Raw genomic sequence first — 19,164 nt, forward strand, 5'->3', positions numbered from 1 at the left:
TGAAAACAGGTAATAGAACGCAAAGAAGGAGGGAGATCTTCCAATCCGATGGGGCTTTATATTGGAATGACCTTTTACCAACCTCTTTTGAGAATCTAGGAACAAAGAAAAAAGGGAAGTTCATATGTCTGAGTGGGCGAATTCAATTGTATGGAATCACAAGTTCTTTTAAAGGGATAGTTCCACATTTTGGCAAATTGGCCTATCCCATTGTCATAATCCCTATAGTCATAGCAGTAGGTTTGTTACCTTTAATTGTCGGTGCAAGCTATTTTTAGAATGGCGGAGCAGAGCCGCAAGCTGCTCAGAGCTACGCTACGGAGGCTAATGGGATTTCTTGGTTTCCCTCATCAAACTCAACAACCCAACAACTCCAAAACGCTCTCGTGGACAAGTTTCTGCACATTCACCACACTATGAGATAATAATGGAACATTATGAGACAGAGTTGTTTTGGAGGTAAATTCATGCAAAACTGCTGATGCGCGTTCCCGTCAGGGGCAGTTTTTTCGGCAAGCAGCCTTTGCATTTGCTTCGAAAACAACTCTGTCTCGTAATGTTCTGTTATTATCTCATAGTGTGGTGAATGTGCAGGTCACAACTTGTCCATCAGAGCGTTGTGGAGTTGTTGGATTGTGTATTTGATGAGGGAAAAGAAATCCCATTAGCCTCCGTAGCGTAGCTCTGAGTAGCTCGCCGCTCTGCTCGGCGGTTCTAAAAATAGCTTGCACCGACAAATAAAGGTAACGAACCTACTGCTATGACTATAGCGATTATGGCAATGGGCCAATTTGCCAAAATGTTGAACTATCCCTTTAAAATTGGAGGACAACTGAATACATTTGAAAAGAAAATGAAGCCAATGAGATTGCCTTCTTGATTTGGGTTGTAGCCAGTTCCGTGAATGTTGAATATCCTGATACTGATACCATGTTGCAGGAAAAAAGAAGGTGTTAATAGTTAATAGCACCAGTACAACCAGTAAAAATGTCAGTCTGAAACCCTGTCTGGGAATTATGGATCTGCACCTGTTGCTCTGTTTAAACACCACAGACAAACAGGTCTGTCAGCATCTTTTAAGATCAAACCTTCTTGCTGATGGCTCGCAGTCATGAATCTCCTCCAGACGTCTCACTAAGAGATGCTCTGTTGAGAGATTGTCCTGGCAAGTAGTATTTTGTCCTTCAGCCTCCCTCAGACAAGCCAGAGCAAAAAGCCAGGAGAAGGTGTGGGTCTTTACTACCGATCGTCTTCACTCAGTTAGGGGGGGGGGGGGTCTTTATTACACTGCACTGTTTTCTCTCTCAGCAGCCACACAGTGCACGAAGCTGGTGGTATATAATTCACAATGCTTTCGCGAAAGCCAGCAGGGCTCTACAAACCCTTCTCCATTATCGTTTTTTTTTTCTTTTTTTTTTTACACAAAGGAAAAGTGCGGCTGCTGTCGACAGCACTGTTTCATCTGGCAGTGATTAATTTCTCTGTGAGCATGTTGACAGGGCTCTGTTGGCAAGTTGTTCTGTTGAGCCTTGAACTGTGTCAGTGGCTACCGTTGTGCCAACTGCACTTTTCTTAGGTGGTCCAAACTTTTAACAGAACACACGCAGAAACCTTTTTTCCAGGCCGTCTGGATATGTGCAGGAAAAACAGCAGCGCGCGTTATCCCCCCCCCCCCTCCAGTATTATTAACACTGCGATTACGCACAGAGCTCTGCAGTTATTCCATGGATGAAGTGACATTGTCAGACAGTTAGCTTCGGGAGGCAGTTACCGGTATTTATTTGTCACAAAGAAGAAAAATGAAATCTCTTAAAACACATTATCACATGGGGCCATTTTACTGGAAGAATTATCGGTCACATACCAAGTTTGTAAATGAACACTGAATACTCGCGTGTGCTGTAGGACGATGCGGTGGCTCATCATTTGCAGGAATAATAAAGTTGACATTTTATGAAAGCAATAACTCACTTCAGGGTCTGAAGCATATAACCATAATATTAAAGCTGGTCCACAGACAGTGGTTGATTATCCACCTACATGCAGTAGACATGGTACACATCTACAGTACTGGGATTCATATACATATGCTCTTACACAAACATTATATGAAAGAGGCAAAAATACTTTATATACGAGTATATGAGCAGATGCTGTTACTATGAGCATACATTATATCAGTGGTTCCCAAAATTTTAGGCTCGTGACCCCATTTTGACATCACAAATTTCTGGTGACCCCGCTTCATCAATCAAGATGTTTCAGCTCAGATATTTTTATATGCTGCATTTTATTTGAACTCGATTTATATCTGAGAACGTTAAAGCATAGAATACTGTTGTTTAAGTTTGTGCGTGGTGTTTTTAATCGGGGACAGCTCTCCATTCCGACACACCTCCACTTTGACACACCGCTGTTCCGAAATACCCCCACTTCGAAACACCGCTGATCCGTTTTCGACCCCAAAAAGGAAAAAAGGATCAATGCGCACTACTGTTTCAAAATGTTACAAAGAAATTAAGTGCTTGAAGTCAAATTAAAGTGTCTACTCATCTCCACATCAGTACAAACTTCTTTTTTTGTTTTGTTTTTTACAAAACTCATTCATGTAAAAAATAGATTGTAGTTGGTGTAAGGTGATATCGAGTCAGCTGCACTTGTGAACATTGTTATTTCACTCTTTCTTGTTTCCCCCAATAGCCTTTTCGGAATAGCGGGGTCTTTAGAAAAAATAGAAAACCCCGCTATTACAATGAATGGGAGTCTATTGTCGGAAAGGCGGGGCTTCGGAAAGGCGGGGTGTAACCGTTTTTAATCATAATTTTAAAAAGGATAATCATTAGTTAAACAAAATATTTTTCATCAAATAGACATTTCAGGCGACCCCACATGGGGTCCCGACCCCAAGGTTGAAAAACACTGCATTATATTATTGTTCTGAGAATGAAAAGCTCTGTGACACTCCAGTTGCTTTACGTAATAACGCAGATACAGTATGAGATGTTTAATGTATGTATGTACTGAATATTAGTAAGGCACGTTCTTCCTTCACATCCTTATTTTGATTTGTTCTAACATTAATTAGGCCTTACATAAGATGAAAGTGTTTTTTAGCCACACAGAAGATAGATGTTTTCCAATACACTGGCCTTGACTGAGCAGGCTTTAATTAGATGTAATGTAGAGCACAGCTGATCACATTATCTTTTTTTGGGGGGGGTCTTAGAATCTTTTTATATCAATTTATTTTTAAAGTAGTCAGACACTGTGTGTATACTGTATGTATATGTGTGTGTGTGTGTTATGTGCACAACACTGCAGAACCACATACGACAGAGGAATTGAATTGCACAGAGTCATCGGAATATATTATGTAATATGTTTTCAAAGAGCAACAGTGACCGTGTCCTCATCGCTTCTCTGTTGTCCAGCACATCACCCCGGACAGCTACATTCCCTGCCTGACGGATCTCTGCAAGGCATTGTGGGAGGTGATGCTGAGCTACCACCGCACCATGCAGTGGCACGAGGAGCACGACAAACAGGAGAACACGCCCACAGCAGGTAAGAGACCTCAAAGCCCATGTTTTCCAGGCTTCGTTTTTTTTTACGAATCCATTGATGTTTGGGAGCAAAAGTTTGCTGAGTGCAGACATAAAAGATGTGTGTACCAGATCCCGCAGAGGGCGCACACGACTTTCACTTCGTTCACACCCTATGTCTTCTTGCACAAGCTAACATTTGCTGCCTCAAATGCTCCTCCCTTTTTTTTCATTTTCACTCCCAAATCTCTCTTTGTCACCTGCTTCCTCTATAGTTTTTCATTTAGACTTTTTTTCATAAAACACCAAATCTGCTCCCTATACCCCGAGATGAAAAAGTAATTCACAGATTGAAGTCTACAGTGACTCGTGTGAAAATGGGGTCAGCTTTCTCCACACTCTTAAGAGTGATACTCTCTTCTTGGCTGTTTGATTTCAATATAGAGTTTAAGTTTACAGCTTTAAAGCTTTACAGGAAAAAAATATAGAACCTCGGCGTATGAGAGGTGAAGACAAGAGAGCATTGGATGTGTATTGGTGCTTCAGTGCAGCAACAGTGTAGTGTAGAGGCACACATACTGAAGTGGTACACATTCTGTTGCATTTAATAAGCTCTCTTTCAGTGTGCAGGTTATTGAATGAGTCAGTAGCAGAATAATCACTTTTGATTGTCCCTGGTAAAACACCTCCACAGCAGTGAAAGAGGTGTGCATTGTGTTTTTACAGCTGCCGCTTTAAGGTTACACCTTGTTGATAATCAAGTCTTTTGTCTGCGTTATTTCTCTAGCATAACCAAATTTAAAACAGGTTAACTGTCTGTTCTAAGTACATGAATATAAATTATATTTACATATTATTGAATTTCCATGGTGGGATTAGTGTGACCCAGTCGTATGGCTTCAAGGATAAATGTATGCACAGGTGATGAACCATGAATGATGTATGTATTTTTCCTATGGTAATGTGTCATGTGTGACTTTGAGTTTGTTCTCGTTGCGTGCCAATTGAAACAAGGTTTTCCAATTGAGCTTTAGAAGTTAATAATGAATAACTTAACACAAATAGACAACAGTGAGATTGGAGTAAAATTGTCTCATTGATAATACTGCAAGTGATTAATATTGTCTACAGTGACCTTATTGACCTTCTAGTTTCATCCAGATGTGTCTTTATCATTTCAGGGGAGATTTTTTTATTTTCTTTATTTTTAAATAATAACAGTATAAAGGACACTGACTCCTCCCCTGGAAACTAGCTGCACTCAAGTTACAGCCCATTAAGAACAGCAAGACGGCAGCGCACCACATCTGTCCAAACCCAAAGCTTACGTCTGGATCAACAAGAAAAGTCTTGCTTGTGTTGCTGCTCCCATCCATCCTGCCAGATGTGAAAACACCAGCCCAGAGAAGCTCTGTTGTCAAGGCAATACATACTTTGCGGTTTAGCAGTAAGCTCCACAGGAAGTCAAATTTCTTACCAGTGTAAGAAAAGGAGCCATGCTGGATTTGGTTTTAGAGCACTTTTTTTTTTTTTTTTACCTCATCACTGTTATGATCATTTGTCTTGCCATAGACGGTGTCAGATTTTAGCTTCAAATGGAGGACTGTCACATTAGCCTGTGCCTTCCTGCAGCATATTGAAAGATAGCTCATTTCCATTTCCCATACTGTACTGAATTCATTATTGGATGGGTGGGGAAACAAGAGGATCCAGAATGGTTGCTAAAATGCTAAGTCCTCAGGATCCTGGCAGGGGAAAAGGACACACACCACGTTTCCTTTCATGAGGCCCATCCATCATCTCACTGTTTGATTGGCTGTCACCTCTGTCCTCTGTGTAAAGGTGACCCAGACCCTGACTCTGTCCTGGCTTTCACCTTTTATCTCTTTATCCATGGGGCTGTGTGCGCGTGAGCTCCATCAGAGTAGTGATTGACTGTACAAGCTTTGTCTCATTTGTCGAAGAGTGTTTTACAGTGACAGGCCCAGCAGTCACACCCACTGAAGATCACTCTGACCCCCCCCACTCTGTCGGCCACACACCTAAGGACACATGTACCTCTCTCTTCTCATTAAAAAGAGCATCCCCGTTGAATTTAGACCTGCAGCCACTTGATATATTGAGCTGGTCAGTCTAATGTTTCAGTAATTAATCTGGTCCACTTGATGAAGGAAAAGGTTGTTTCAGGAAGCAAAATAGGACCAGGGTCATATCCCTGCCTGACAGGATGGATTTACTGCCGGAGCACACCCCCCGTCATGCTTGATCAGCGCTGATGGCTGTCAGGCGCGGGGGGGCGTCGCTCTGTCTGTGTGAAAGCATTTGACTGTGTGAGAGTAAACAACCATGACCGGCGCGTGTATATCTGTTACATGTTCATTCAGAGTATAGGGCCATGAACCATGCCGTCTAATATCGGTATGTATGGAAGCTGTCTGCTCTGCCATGATAAAGAAAACCATCAGTTTTCAGCACTCAGGCTGTGAATTGGCCTTCACGCCTCATTAGTGTTCACTAGTAACACAGCATATAAACAAAACTGTGCAGTATGCAATTTCAAACAACCTACAGTATGGTCTTCTAACATCTCTGGCTACATATTGCATTTTATTTTATTTCTGACTGATGCTCTTAATTCTGTTTCCATGCAGACCTCCCCTCCCCTGAGTTAACATGACATATCACCAATTTAATCAAATTATTCCCATGCCCTTTAAATGCATCTCTTTTTAAAGGACTTTATGTGCGAACTTACACTTATGTATCATTACCAAACCCTTCCAACACATCAGGGTTCACATGTGAATAAAAACATCATTTTTTTAATGCTCAGACTGCGTCAAATCACCGCTGATTAAAAGTGCACATGGTGACAGGTTTGATGGGATGTAATCCCCTGGAGTTAAGTGGGATATTTTAACCATGTGGCGCAGTGCAGTTGGGACACTGCTGCAGTGCTGGTTTCCAAAATAAAATAAAAAAGTTGTATAAAAATGCTCCCTCATTTTTGAATTAATTTATTCATTAGGACATCCTTCAAATTGCTGTCATCTCTGGGAAATGACAGAAAATACTTTGAATCCCATTTACAGTGATGGCTGTCGTGCCATGCCAATACAGTTTGATGAAAGAGCATTTAGATGGGTGGTGTACTGTGGTGTTATATATTTAGAAACCAGGAGGCAAGTTTAGACTTTTCTGTTGGTAAACTTTCACAGGTTTCTGCTAAGTCATGCACACGCTGCAGCTTATGAGTCATCTTTGGAGTGCAGTGGGGATCAAAAGCCCCTGTGGCTGTTTGTCATGTGGTTGTGAATCACCAAGAGCCCCGTTACCCACACTGCCACTGCCACCAGGTCAAACACGACTATCACCTCACTGGATTTGCACCGGCTTTCCCTCATTTAGCTTCTCCTCCCTCTCTGTCGTAGCACTTTCTAACAACCATTATTAAGGCTTTCTCAGTGGCTGACCTGGTGAGGCCACCCATACTCAAATCAAGTCACAAACTATAGCAGCAACAACAACAACAGAATATGGAAACACTCATGATGATATACAACCCCTGGCAAAAATTATGGAGTCACCACTCATTCATTGTGTTCACTCACAGTCATGCCACAAAACAAGTTTTTATTCAAACTGGCTTTAAGAAACACTTAAAAAAAGCAAGCAAGAAAATTGTTGTAGTCAGTCTTTTGTTATTTTTTAGATCAAGTAGAGGAAATGGTCTGGTAGCGTCAAGATAGAAAACTTAAAGCAATATGTTTTGAAAACAGAAAATTCACAAGAAAACAAATGAGGAACAAATGGGTGGAAACTGGAGTCAACGTCTGTGACCGAACTGTAAGACACTGCCTAAAGGAAATAGGATTTACATCATGATTTACATACAGAAAAGACAAACAAAGTGGGCTAATGAAAAGCAATCATGGACTGTGGATGACTGGATGAAAGTGATATTGACGAATCTGCATTGGGCAACGAGATAATGTTGGAACTCTTGTTTGGTGCCGTTCCAGTGAGATTTGTGAAGATGACTGCCTGAAGAAAACATGCACATTTCCACAGTCATTGATGATAGGGGGCTGCATGTCAGGTAAAGGAACAGTGGAGATGGCAGTCATTACATCTTCAATAAATGCACATGTTTACATACTGTAGACATTTTGGACGCTTTTCTTATTCCATGGAAAGGATGTTTGGCAACGATGATATCATTTTTCAAGATGATAAAAGAATCTTGCCATTGAGCAAAACCATGAAAACTTTCCTTCAAAAAATTAATCACTGAATATCACTTTCATCCAGTCATCCACAGTCCATGATAGCCTTTCATTAGCCCACTGTAACCTTGTTTTTTTCTGTTTAGGTGTTAATGATGGCCTTTGATTTGTCCTTGTTCTACAAAATTGAACAACTTTTTGCCAGGGGTTGTTGTAGTTGGTGGAAAAGGAGCATGTGAAATAAAAAAGTTGTTAAATGAAATGGAAAAAAAATGTTGTGATGTGTTGATAAATCCACTCTTAAAACATTGGATATTGGACAGTATTGATTACGATTACGATTACGATTACGAAAACTTTATTATCCACTGAGTGGAAATTCCTCTTTGGTTTCACCACCATAGACATGTCACACAACAACAGAACACATAGTAACACAATAAAAAGCATTTCAAGGATAGAAAAAATAAAAATAAAATAGCCTACAGCAGTAACTGTACTTCACACATCACACATTCAAGTACATAATCTCATAAAGCACACCACAGTACGAATCAAGTTTGATGTAATTCCCAAGTTTGGAAGAAACATAGATCATTTATATAGTAGAGTTTAAAAATATATGCTACTGTATTTATAGGTCGGCAGTTACCTATCCATATTTTTCCTCCATTAACTCAGCCTTACTCTTTCTGTCACACCTATCCCTCTCAGTTTTGTATCACCAGTTACTTAGCGACAATCTCTGCTCTCTCACCTTCGTCAGTTTTATTTCATATGCTCCAAAATTCCCTGCTCTCTCCTCCTCACACCCCTCTCTCTCACTACCAATCCTGTGCTCATTAAATGAAACCCAGATATGTCAAGATGCCATGTCTCACCATGTCTACCGAGCTCTCTCTTCTTTTGTTTTTTGGCGAATGATCAAATTGTTCTCATTTCTGTCTCTATTAATGACTCAAATTACAGCAAGTATTATCGGAATGCCAAAATCCCGCCGGTTTGGAGCGTTCAGTGAAATTCCCAGACATGCTTTATTAAACAACGTCACACTGTCATTTTTAGAAATCCTGACGAGTCTTTGCTGTAACATGGCAGCAGTGTCTGTGCAGCCAATATAAAAGGATGGGGATTTCAAATGCATAACCTCACTTCAAATAATGGCAGAGATGTCTGGGAAATGAAAACACATATTTGACACCAAGGGAAATCAGAAGTGGTTATCATTCACGGTCGCATCCATTTCTGAGTGTGATGAGTGTCATCAGTCGGTGAGAGAAGATAGACGTACCACTGCCAGCCAGATCAACTGTAATGAAAGTATCTTCTCATCCACCAAACAGGATTTCTGGTGTACTGTAGTGCTTGGAGATAGAAGGGGCTGTCCATCTCCTGTGGGATAAGACCAGTTAATAATTAATCAGAGTTATTGAAATAGTTGGTTTGACTCATGGTTCAACTTCTGCTCATGAAACAGGGCACATTACTAACAAAGTTTACTGGAGCTGTTTAACTGTTGGACATGGCGGCAAATATTGGAGATATATTTTGTGAGACAAAAATAGATAACATAAAAATAATGCCCATGAGTTAGTTAGTTTTTTAATAAGTTCCAGTTACTGAAGACTTATGTAGAAAACATTGACGTATATGTTTGGACTTAATGCTAGGATAGACTTCTTGTCTTGTCGAACCAATCTGAGACATGCCCTTACCCATTAATGATGTTTGAGGGGAAAGCCATTGTTCTGATCTATTGCAGCAGATGAAACTTGACAGGGATTCCTCATGGGGACTTTTCTTTTCACTTGTATTAGGCCTTCTGTCAGAATCCATATATGGCTGTGCACATCCTTTGTGCTGATAATTGTATGCCGCAGAGTACGATTAACAAAGGTCCTGCGGGTAAAGTGTCGGTCTGCATGCAGTCTGATAAAATGAGCAATTGAGTCAGAAAACCTTGTAGGGCAAAAGTGTGCCGCATAGGACAGAGTTCCTCTTCTGCTTTGTTTCTGTTACAGAGGCGATCAGCTACCGTAATAGGGACGTTACTCATTAATTGATGACTGATTTTGACTGAAATTATTATGAAAAGAGGAGATCATCACCTGTAACACTTACAGAATCACAGTGAACAAAGGATCAGAATGGATGCAGCAGAACCAAAGATCATCCTTTTCATTCTATGCATCCTTCTCCCTTCTCAAAATTTACAATACATTACCCACGCTGCAACGGGACCACGGACAACTGTGTCACCGTGTATTATATTATCCATGGCTTGTAATGAGTAATGTAGCCTCAACCATAGAGAGAGAGCGAAGACCCATTTTATTGTGACATCACAAGAGGAAATACATCAGATTTCATATTAACTCCCTCTGGAGCCACGAAACACCCGGTTGAGCTGTTTTCACATTTAAGTAATCTTTATTTATACTGTATAGCACTTTTCGCAGATAAAATCCCGAAGTGCTTTACAATAAAAGTGCAATGGCAAAATAGGGCAAATTAAAATAACACAAAATAAATACATCACATTAAATAAATATAAAAACATGCCAATAAAATAACATAAGAAAAGCATCCAATCAACTAAAAGCTTGTCTAAATAACAGTGTTTTTTAAAAGAGTAGGACCTGGATGATTGACCTGAAGAATATGGTGTTAAGAGATCACAGATGTATAGTGGGTCAAATCTAAAAATTTAAAAATACAAATGGATAGAGTGGTCAGAGCCCATGATATAAGCCTTGCATAAAACATGGAGGGATTATTCTTCCATTTATTAGTGTACACACCTCAACACTTAAATCGCCTCCTGTAGGTGGGTGTAACAAGTCTCACAGGAGCGATTCTACTCTGTGCTCTCTTCACGTTTTTGTCTGTCTTTATAAAGGAATACCTGCACAAGGTTTCCGTGGAGCTCAGATAATCCTGTTTCATTGATCTCTCCTGAACACCAGTGTCTGAAATGTTGCACTGGCTTTTTTTTTTTCTTTCAGATGTACACTGTATTTCTTGTACCTTGAGATTTTCTTTTTCTTTCAACTTCTTGTGGGTTTTTTCCTGGAGTGTTTTTTTCCTCAACAGCACTTCAAAAATGACCTGACTCAGCACTGCACGTCCATGCCCTTCGACTCTCCGCTGCTCCTGCTCGCTTCTTCTTCCTTCGTGTTTATATAATTAGATATAAACACGATAATAAAATTCATGTTTGCACTGCATTTTTTAATGGATATGCTCCAGTGTGTCACTATGAAAACACCCTTACTGCCACTGATGCTGAAGTCAGTGTGACTGTGCGGAGTTTACTTGTTTTAAAAATAGGCAAAATGGCAAGAGATATTTATTCTCTGCTCAACTGACAAATACCTCTCCCAGCAGGTCTGGTCTGCAGTGGCTCTGTTTTGACTGCAGCCTGGAGACGTTTGAGTCAAGCTGAGTTAAATTATGTGTTTGTATGGTCAAAGCTTTAGGTCTTTCAACCATCTCCCTGCTTCAGAATAAGAAAAACATCACCCGTGATTCATGCCTGTCTCGCTTGTTCTCTCCGACCAACGTGTCTCACATCATCTGGTTTAATGGTTAACAAAGTGCAGTGTTTACGATCTCGAACGCAGCGAGATCCACACATATTCCGTCAGTGACACATTTACGTTTTTTAACTCGGCGCTCTGAAGTCAGATGTCTTGGAAATTATTTTATTTTGAGTGTCTTTCTCATCAATAATCTGCATCCCAGCCCAGTGAATGGATTCACCATGTTGTTTGGTTTGCCTGTAAATATACGTCCTTAGCAGAATCTTGTGGCACTTGTGGCACTTGCACAATTTGCACTGTTTTTTTTTCCCTCTTCTTAGAAACTGATGTAGTTGTGTATTTCAACTTGTCATTTATTTCATTTCAGATATTATGTACTGCAATGCCCTGAGTGTTATTTGTTGACGACTGAGCTGGTTATCAGCTGGCTGCAGTGGGTGGGGAGGTCTGCTTTCTTAGAGATAGAATCAGGATTGAAGCTCCGGTGTCTACAAGCACTTTCCATGTTAAAGCGTCTTTGAGATACTAAATCCCTAACAGGAGGGGTGTGCTCCAGCTGCTTTTTTTCTCTATGGATTAGGGGAACCAACAAAAATTCTTTTAACAGAGCAAACAAAATTAATTTGATAGTGGTTAATAGGCCAGGTGTTGTCTTATCTTTCCCTGTCAAATATTCAGTCCAGTAACATTCAGTATGGGAATGAACAAGGGCTTATTAATGGAATGATTTTGGATATATTGGATTTTGATTTTATATATATTTAACGTTTAAGTTATGGCACTTATTCCCTTTAAAGGTATAATATGTAGGAATTCCCCCCATCTAGCGGTGCGGTTGCATATCGGAACGTATTCTTGATGTTGCATTCACGTGAAATCGGGCAGATGTCAGACAGACAACAGACGCTGCATGTAACAGGATAAACAAGCGTCTATGTAAACAAGTGGTCTGCCAGCACGAGGCAAAACAATACAGGCGTGACAATATGTTGTCATGGTGATGTCGTATTGTTTACCTGACCCACGTTTTAGTCTAAGCCGTAAAAAATGGCGATGCAACATGGCAGCCTCGGTTCGTTGCGTCGCCCACTTATGTATTTGTAACGACTTGTAACAACTCATTCTAAGGTACGAGAAAGTTTTCATTTGTATGCGGGTGTGATTCTACTTCAGTGAAATATGTATTTATGAAAGCAATATTTGATTTTTGCTAATAAAAAGCCAAATAAGTTACACACTGGGGCTTTAAAGGAAGGATTTTCTATTGATTGAATAAGACACATTAACCATTAAAAAAACATGAACATCAACAGATGGGGTAATCCATACCAAGATGAGCATTCATGGGCCACCTGCTTGTTGACTTAACAGGCTCGGTGTTGCTGCCTATCCTGGATATCCACTTCAAAAAGGACAAGCAGCTAGAGATTGACCGAAGCAATTTTCAGCTAAAGGGACATACTGCATTGATTATGACACTGCCTCTTCACAACATGTTATTCTATCCGTTCGATTAGAGAGACAAAAGAACGAGAGAGAAAAAAAACCAAACACAAATAAAAGGATGGTGAGACGATGATGGAGGAGGAAGCGTGTTCACTGAGAATGTTGGTTTCATTGTCTGACAGAATCCAACGTCTTATTTAATTTCCCATCTATTATCGTTCCGCTGCTTTCTAGGTTGCTGTCAGCCTCCCCTGTCTTGAGGGACTTTTTAGATGCCGACTGACAACCACTTAGTTTCCAGTAATGCTCAGACATGCGGTAGCTTACGATGAAGAATTTTTGGCAGAATCAAAGTGGGTCATTGCTGCAGATCTCCCATATGTAGGAGTCACTTTTTTACCAAGAGAGATGTATTGCGTTACGATCAACCATCTTAAAAGTCTGTTTTGATTTTCATATACTTATGCAGGCTGCATTTGCATCCATTCCTTTGCCCTTTTGAAATTCAAAGGGGAAAATTAATTAAGTACAGTAGAGAGAAACCATATAAGTGAAATGGATAAGAAGAGATAGACTTTAATGAGTTCATTTAATTGTTTTAACGCCGTCTGTGTGTCTTTCTTTGACTCGTAGACGATGCAGCGGCAGCACAGTCAGATGAGTCGGTAGTGGACCGCAGCTACGTGAAGAAGAAACTGGAGCATGGACTGACACGGATCTGGCAGGTTTGTAGAGAAGAGTCTGCCTCCCGTCTTTCTGTCTTTGATCTAAAGCACGTCTCTTTCTTCCTGCTCCTAGTTTTTCTTTACATATTTTCTCTCAGATTTCTCCTCAACTCAACGTTGCTCAAGCGCTTATTCCAAGGATCACCCTGTGCCTCTCATTTCTCTCTTTAGGATGTCCAGTTGAAAGTGAAGGCCTACATCCTGGGGACGGACATGTCTAACTTCAAATACGATGATTTCATAGTGGTACTGGATGTCATCAGCAGGTACACCGCGCACAGCCGGACCAGACAGCTCATCCGTTGTTTCCACTAATTGGTCTTCATTATCTTGCAATTGCTGTCATCCTCTTGTCTTTAGTTTTTCTGTTTTTCAGGATTATCTTCTTTCATACGTAGCCTCTCTTTTGCTTTTCTTCTTTCTCCCAGTACCCACTTACTCATTCACTCACAGCCTCTAACTTACTATGAAGTCAGTTTTTTTCTTGCACATATTATTCAGTTCTCCATCTGCTATCTGACAAGTTTTTTCACTGTTCTTCCAGGACGTGCTCCTTTTTTGTAATTGTTTTTCAGCATCAAGGGCTGTAGCCAAGGCGACTGTCAGTTGAGGACAGAGATTTACAGTAATCTGGTTTCAGGCAATATGTCCTAAAAAATTTGAGGTCACTTCACGAGTAAAACGATGCTTTTTTTTTTTTTTTTTAATGAACGTACAAATAAAAGACACTGTTGGTCTGAGAGAGCCAAGTCAACAAGCAGAGGAAACATTTATATTTAGCCTGTCCAATTACAATGTCCAAAGATTATGAGTTGGCTCATTATCACGTTGTTAAAATTTAAAAATTCCATCACTTTGATATCCATCTTACCAACATGAATATTAAACTCGCAAAACTCAGATGGAACTGTGTGAATGCATATGAGAAGTTCAGAGAACTAGAGAAGTAGAAAATGGAGAGTTTTGGCGCCTTGTGGGTTGTTACAGACGACAGAGGCATCATATGTTTTAAGGACTCTGAACTAAACTCAACAGAAGGAAACTCTCCAAGGTCGGTGCATCTTCGTTAGAGTTTCAGTGAGAATTGCGGTATCGCTCCTTCTCCTACAAGTGTTTCTGGTTCATCCGTACACAACCAGATTTCAGTCCTACAGTGAGAAACAAACAGGCACTCTAGCTAGCCCGCAGTGCGCAGCAGTAATGATTTGTCAGATAATCCCCTCTTGCATAGACGTCGTGGGGGGTGGGGAAGCTTTGGTCGAAGGAGAATCAACCACAACCGTTTACAGGTGTTTTGAATGATCTGTCTGTGGTGCGAGATGCTGAGACACTGTGGAGAATGTTTGCAGGTAACATCGGTGAACGCTTCAGGCAGATAATGAAACCACAGCGCTGTGGATGAGGTCGTCTTTTCCTATAGTGAGGCAGCTGCTGGCTCAGTCAGCTGTGGCAGGTTGAACAGCTTGATCAAGTACCTATAAATGTTAAAATACCTCGTTTCACATGGTCCACTTTAGATGCCAAATCGTGTGGTTGTTTAAAACCGTTGCCAACAGTACGCAGTCTGTCTGTCCCTTGACTGGCATGTGTTACAAGAGCCAGTCTGTTTACACTGTGTCTCCGTGACCCTGCTGGCTCAGCTGTCAATCAAACACAACATTGTCTTTCCCTAGTGGCTCTGTGGATCAGAGCTGGTTTTATATATCCCCAATAAAAAATGTTTCCCCTTACTGAATGAAGTGTTACAAGCAATATACTTGAAAATCACTGTTGCATGTTTTATGTTATTTGACTGCAAGCAAAATTAAAAATGGATCTTTTGGAGCCATATTTATAATTTATGCTGTATAATTTGGTACCACTTTTTGATAACACTCCCCTTATAAATATTTTATGAGTGGTTTGTAACTGCTTCATTAATACGTTTTAGTTTGTTTACACTTTGTAAAGAATTTATGTGTTATATAACATATATAAAAAAAAGACACCACTGACTAGTTGCTTGCCAAATAATGAGCCCACAGGCATCTGCACTATTCTTATTGGTTACTGAGATTTTGTTTGTTTTCTCTATCATCAGCATTTGTGTCTGCATTCATTGGATATTTGTAAGCAAATTATTAGCAGTTTATCTCTATGAGCATATCTTAATGTTTAAAAAGTTTAATGTGGTCAGATAAAATGATAGTTACTCATTTTTAAGATAAGTGAGTAACAAGCATTAACTGGATCTTGTCAAATAGTGAGCCTGCATCAAGGCGTGAAAACTGTTATAGCCTGTTTATAACAGTTTATTTATAATTTACAAAGTGTTCAGAACTGTATTAATAAGCTATCCATAAACATGTATGAATCCTTTTTTGGTACCTCTAATCTTTCTTTAGCACTTTACTTGATGGAAAATTAAAAATCTAATCAAATTGTACCCCGGCCCATACAAAAGTAATCTCACTACATGTTCCATCAGATAACAGCCAGATTTAATTTAACAGTGCAGAGTAGATTGATTGGGTAAATTCAGTTCATAAAGAATAGTCTCAACCAACTCCACTTCACCCCTCTCTTTCAGGTTGATGCAGGTGGGGGAGGAGTTCTGTGGCAGCAAGTCGGAGGTCCTGCAGGAGTCTATCAAGCGCCAAAGCATCAACTACTTCAAAAACTATCACAGGTGAGATGTTTTCATCGCCTCTCCCCGGTCATGCAAGAGTTAAATGTTATTTCTGTTCATGCGTAGAGATGATGGAACTGGTTGTTTGTGGACAATTAGATGCAGAGTTTATGGATCTGGCATTCGCTGCTCCCCTGATGTTGCTGAAAGAAACGTGGTGAAATGAAAGTAGGTGGAACAGACTTTGGGACAGCAGGTTGGCATTGCTTGACAGAAACATTTACAGATGATCACTGCTATTGGCTGCCTCTAATGTGCTCTATCCCCAGTGAAACACTCTTTGGAGGAGACGCATGATTACATGATAACACTCGCTGAGCAAGAAGCACATTTACATCTTGATTACACACGCCACCACTTGCCAACCAAATGAATATGCAAGTCTTCGCTACAGACGGCGCTACAGCATCAGAAGTGATTTGCATTGATCACTAATTGTGATTACCTGTCAGGAATCATTGATAAGATGCTTAGATATCAGAAAGCTGTGACAGACTTCATCCAGAGAACGGAAGAAGAGGATGTGGATGTACAGCAGCATTATGATGGCACATTATACACTCACTAAACACACTCGCATTGGCACTGCTGGCCAGGAGGCTTCCTCTGAGCATCATCATCTTCACATTAGGTTTGATTCATTTTCCAGCCGAATGTCATTCCACAAACAGATTACCCATCGGTGATCTTTGACTCACTGATGCCCGGAGTTGTCTGTCAGCTGCCTGCAGTGACACCGCCATCAGAGTGGGTGTATTGTTGGCCTGCGGCTGCAAACAGCAGAATGACATTGTCAGGGCTCAGACATGATAAATAGTGTATTTAAGAGTGTATAAGAGCTTTGCCACATACATTAGATTGTAATAGTCAAAGGTCAAGGTCACAGTGATCTCACAAAACACAAGTCAGGCCTTTTGAATATCTTTGGTTTGTAGTTATATTTTGATTGGTCCGTTGATATAGGGTTAAAGGACAATTCTGGGCAAATTCAACTCGGGGCTGTATTTTCCTAACATTTTAGGTCTAAAAGAAGGAATGTGAAGATTTCTCCTGTTTTGCGGTAGTTGTGTCTGTCCCCGCATCGCCACGGCAGCAATGAATGGGAGCGGATTGAAGTTTACATCCCTCAAAGCCACATTTTTTTTTTCCACAGACAGCATCAGATGGCTACTCAAACATGCACCGAGAAGTTTATTTACTTCAAGCAAGCCGACATGTTTGTAAAACTAGATCTAATTCAAAGTAAAAGAAAAATAAAAAAGTGTTGCATAACATCATTCTAGGTGGTTTATTTGTAGCCATGTCTGATGAGATGTTTAGTAGCCGACCGCGTTCTGATTGTTGGCCAAGGTCAGTGTGACCACATAAACCACGTTTTCAGCCGTAACTCAGCTATTAACATATATAATTGTACTGTATGTATACCTTTCTGACCTCCTCCACATTGCCACACCTGTTCGCACAGTCGGATCCTCCATCCACCTCTCCATTCCCCCCGCTCGCCTGGCCAGTGGCCACCATGGGGAGCAGAGCATTCAGCTGCTCTGCTCCCCAGCTCTGGAACTCACTCCCTCCTGTCCTCCAGAACATCACATCTATTCATCTGTTTAAATCCAAACACAAAACTCATCTGTTCAGACTTGCCCACCTGATTCACTGAACTTGTTTTATCTTATTGTATTTTTCATGATGCTTTTATGCTGTGATTTTTGCACTATTTTTTATGAGATGTTTTCTAGATAGATAGATAGATAGATAGATAGATAGATAGATAGATAGATAGATAGATAGATAGATAGATAGATAGATAGATAGATAGATAGATAGATAGATAGATAGATAGATAGACTTTATTGTCCACCGTAGTGGAAATTTGTATTCGGCCTCTCCAAGACAACAAAGCATAAAACAATCAAAGCACTCCACAGCATACACACAAAAAACATAGAAAAACAAAAAACAAACTGAAATGTTGTGCAAAACAGGCATAGACAACAACAGCAGCAGATACATGTACAACAGCCCTCTAAGGGGGTTGCCAGGTGCAGTCAAACACTCATAACATATTCAGAGCTTGTATGGCCTGTGGAATAAAGGATTTCTTAAAAATGTCCCGGCTCATCCTGGGAACTCTGAATCTTCGGCCGGATGGAAGCAGTTCGAACTCTGAGTTTAAGGGATGTGTAACATCCTCAGATATCTGTCTGGCCATCCTGACTACTGCGGTGGTGAACAGCTCACTGAGTTGACGTTGTTGCTTACCGACCAGCTTCCAGTTCCTAGCAATATTTACTAGAGAGGAAAGCTTATTTTTTTGCTGCACCTTCAGGTTGCCATACCAGGCAGCTATATTAAACTGCAAAATACTTATACTTACAACAAGGCCACTGTATGTCATTTCCAGTATGTCGACTTACACCAAAGCTCTTTAGTTTCCTGATTAAAAACAGTCGCCGGTTTGCTCTCAGTGAAGCGTTGTATGTATTTTACTGTCAGGCGACCTTGAGTGCCATGAAAGGCGCCCTACAAATAAAATGTATTATTATTGTTATTATTATAATTAAGATGAAATTTCACATAACTGCTTAATATTTTACATTATTCTGGTTAAACAGTGATGTAACCTGAAATTAGTCTGAGTGGTGCAGGTGTACAACATGGAGACAGTAATTTCACCTTTTTCCCTAACTCATTTTCTCCAAGGAATATTTTATTTTCATATCCTTTAATTCTCAGTGATATTTCAGATATATTGCTCTAGGGCACATGGAGCCTGTGTTTGAAAAATGGCCTTGTTAAATATAGTTCATTCAGTACGCTACTGTATGGTGAAGGCAAGCACAAGTTTTCCCTGTCTCTCCTCTGTTCCACTTTCTATCGCCTCGTACACTTCAAACAACTGTAAGACAAGTAACAGGGGGTGGCTGCCGTGTTTGAAGTCAACACCGCTCTGACATTTCACGGAGAAAGACCCCGTATTGACCTGGTGGGTGAGCGCCGCGGTGGCTGCCATGA

General features: G+C 40.4%; 1 protein-coding gene across 1 annotated transcript in view; it reads left to right on the top strand.

The window, feature by feature from the left end:
* The window catches only part of vps50 (VPS50 subunit of EARP/GARPII complex), a 108,431-nt gene that overhangs the window by 47,268 nt on the left and 41,999 nt on the right, over positions 1 to 19,164 (top strand). Inside the window, exons 13-16 of the mRNA XM_083982204.1 lie at positions 3,432 to 3,564; positions 13,390 to 13,481; positions 13,653 to 13,747; positions 16,051 to 16,149. Of these exons, the coding sequence (XP_083838330.1) occupies positions 3,432 to 3,564; positions 13,390 to 13,481; positions 13,653 to 13,747; positions 16,051 to 16,149 (419 nt within the window). The remainder of the gene's footprint in view (positions 1 to 3,431; positions 3,565 to 13,389; positions 13,482 to 13,652; positions 13,748 to 16,050; positions 16,150 to 19,164) is intronic.

This window comes from Trachurus trachurus (genome assembly GCF_905171665.1).
Source record: "Trachurus trachurus genome assembly, chromosome: 11".
Taxonomy (NCBI): Eukaryota; Metazoa; Chordata; class Actinopteri; order Carangiformes; family Carangidae; genus Trachurus; species Trachurus trachurus.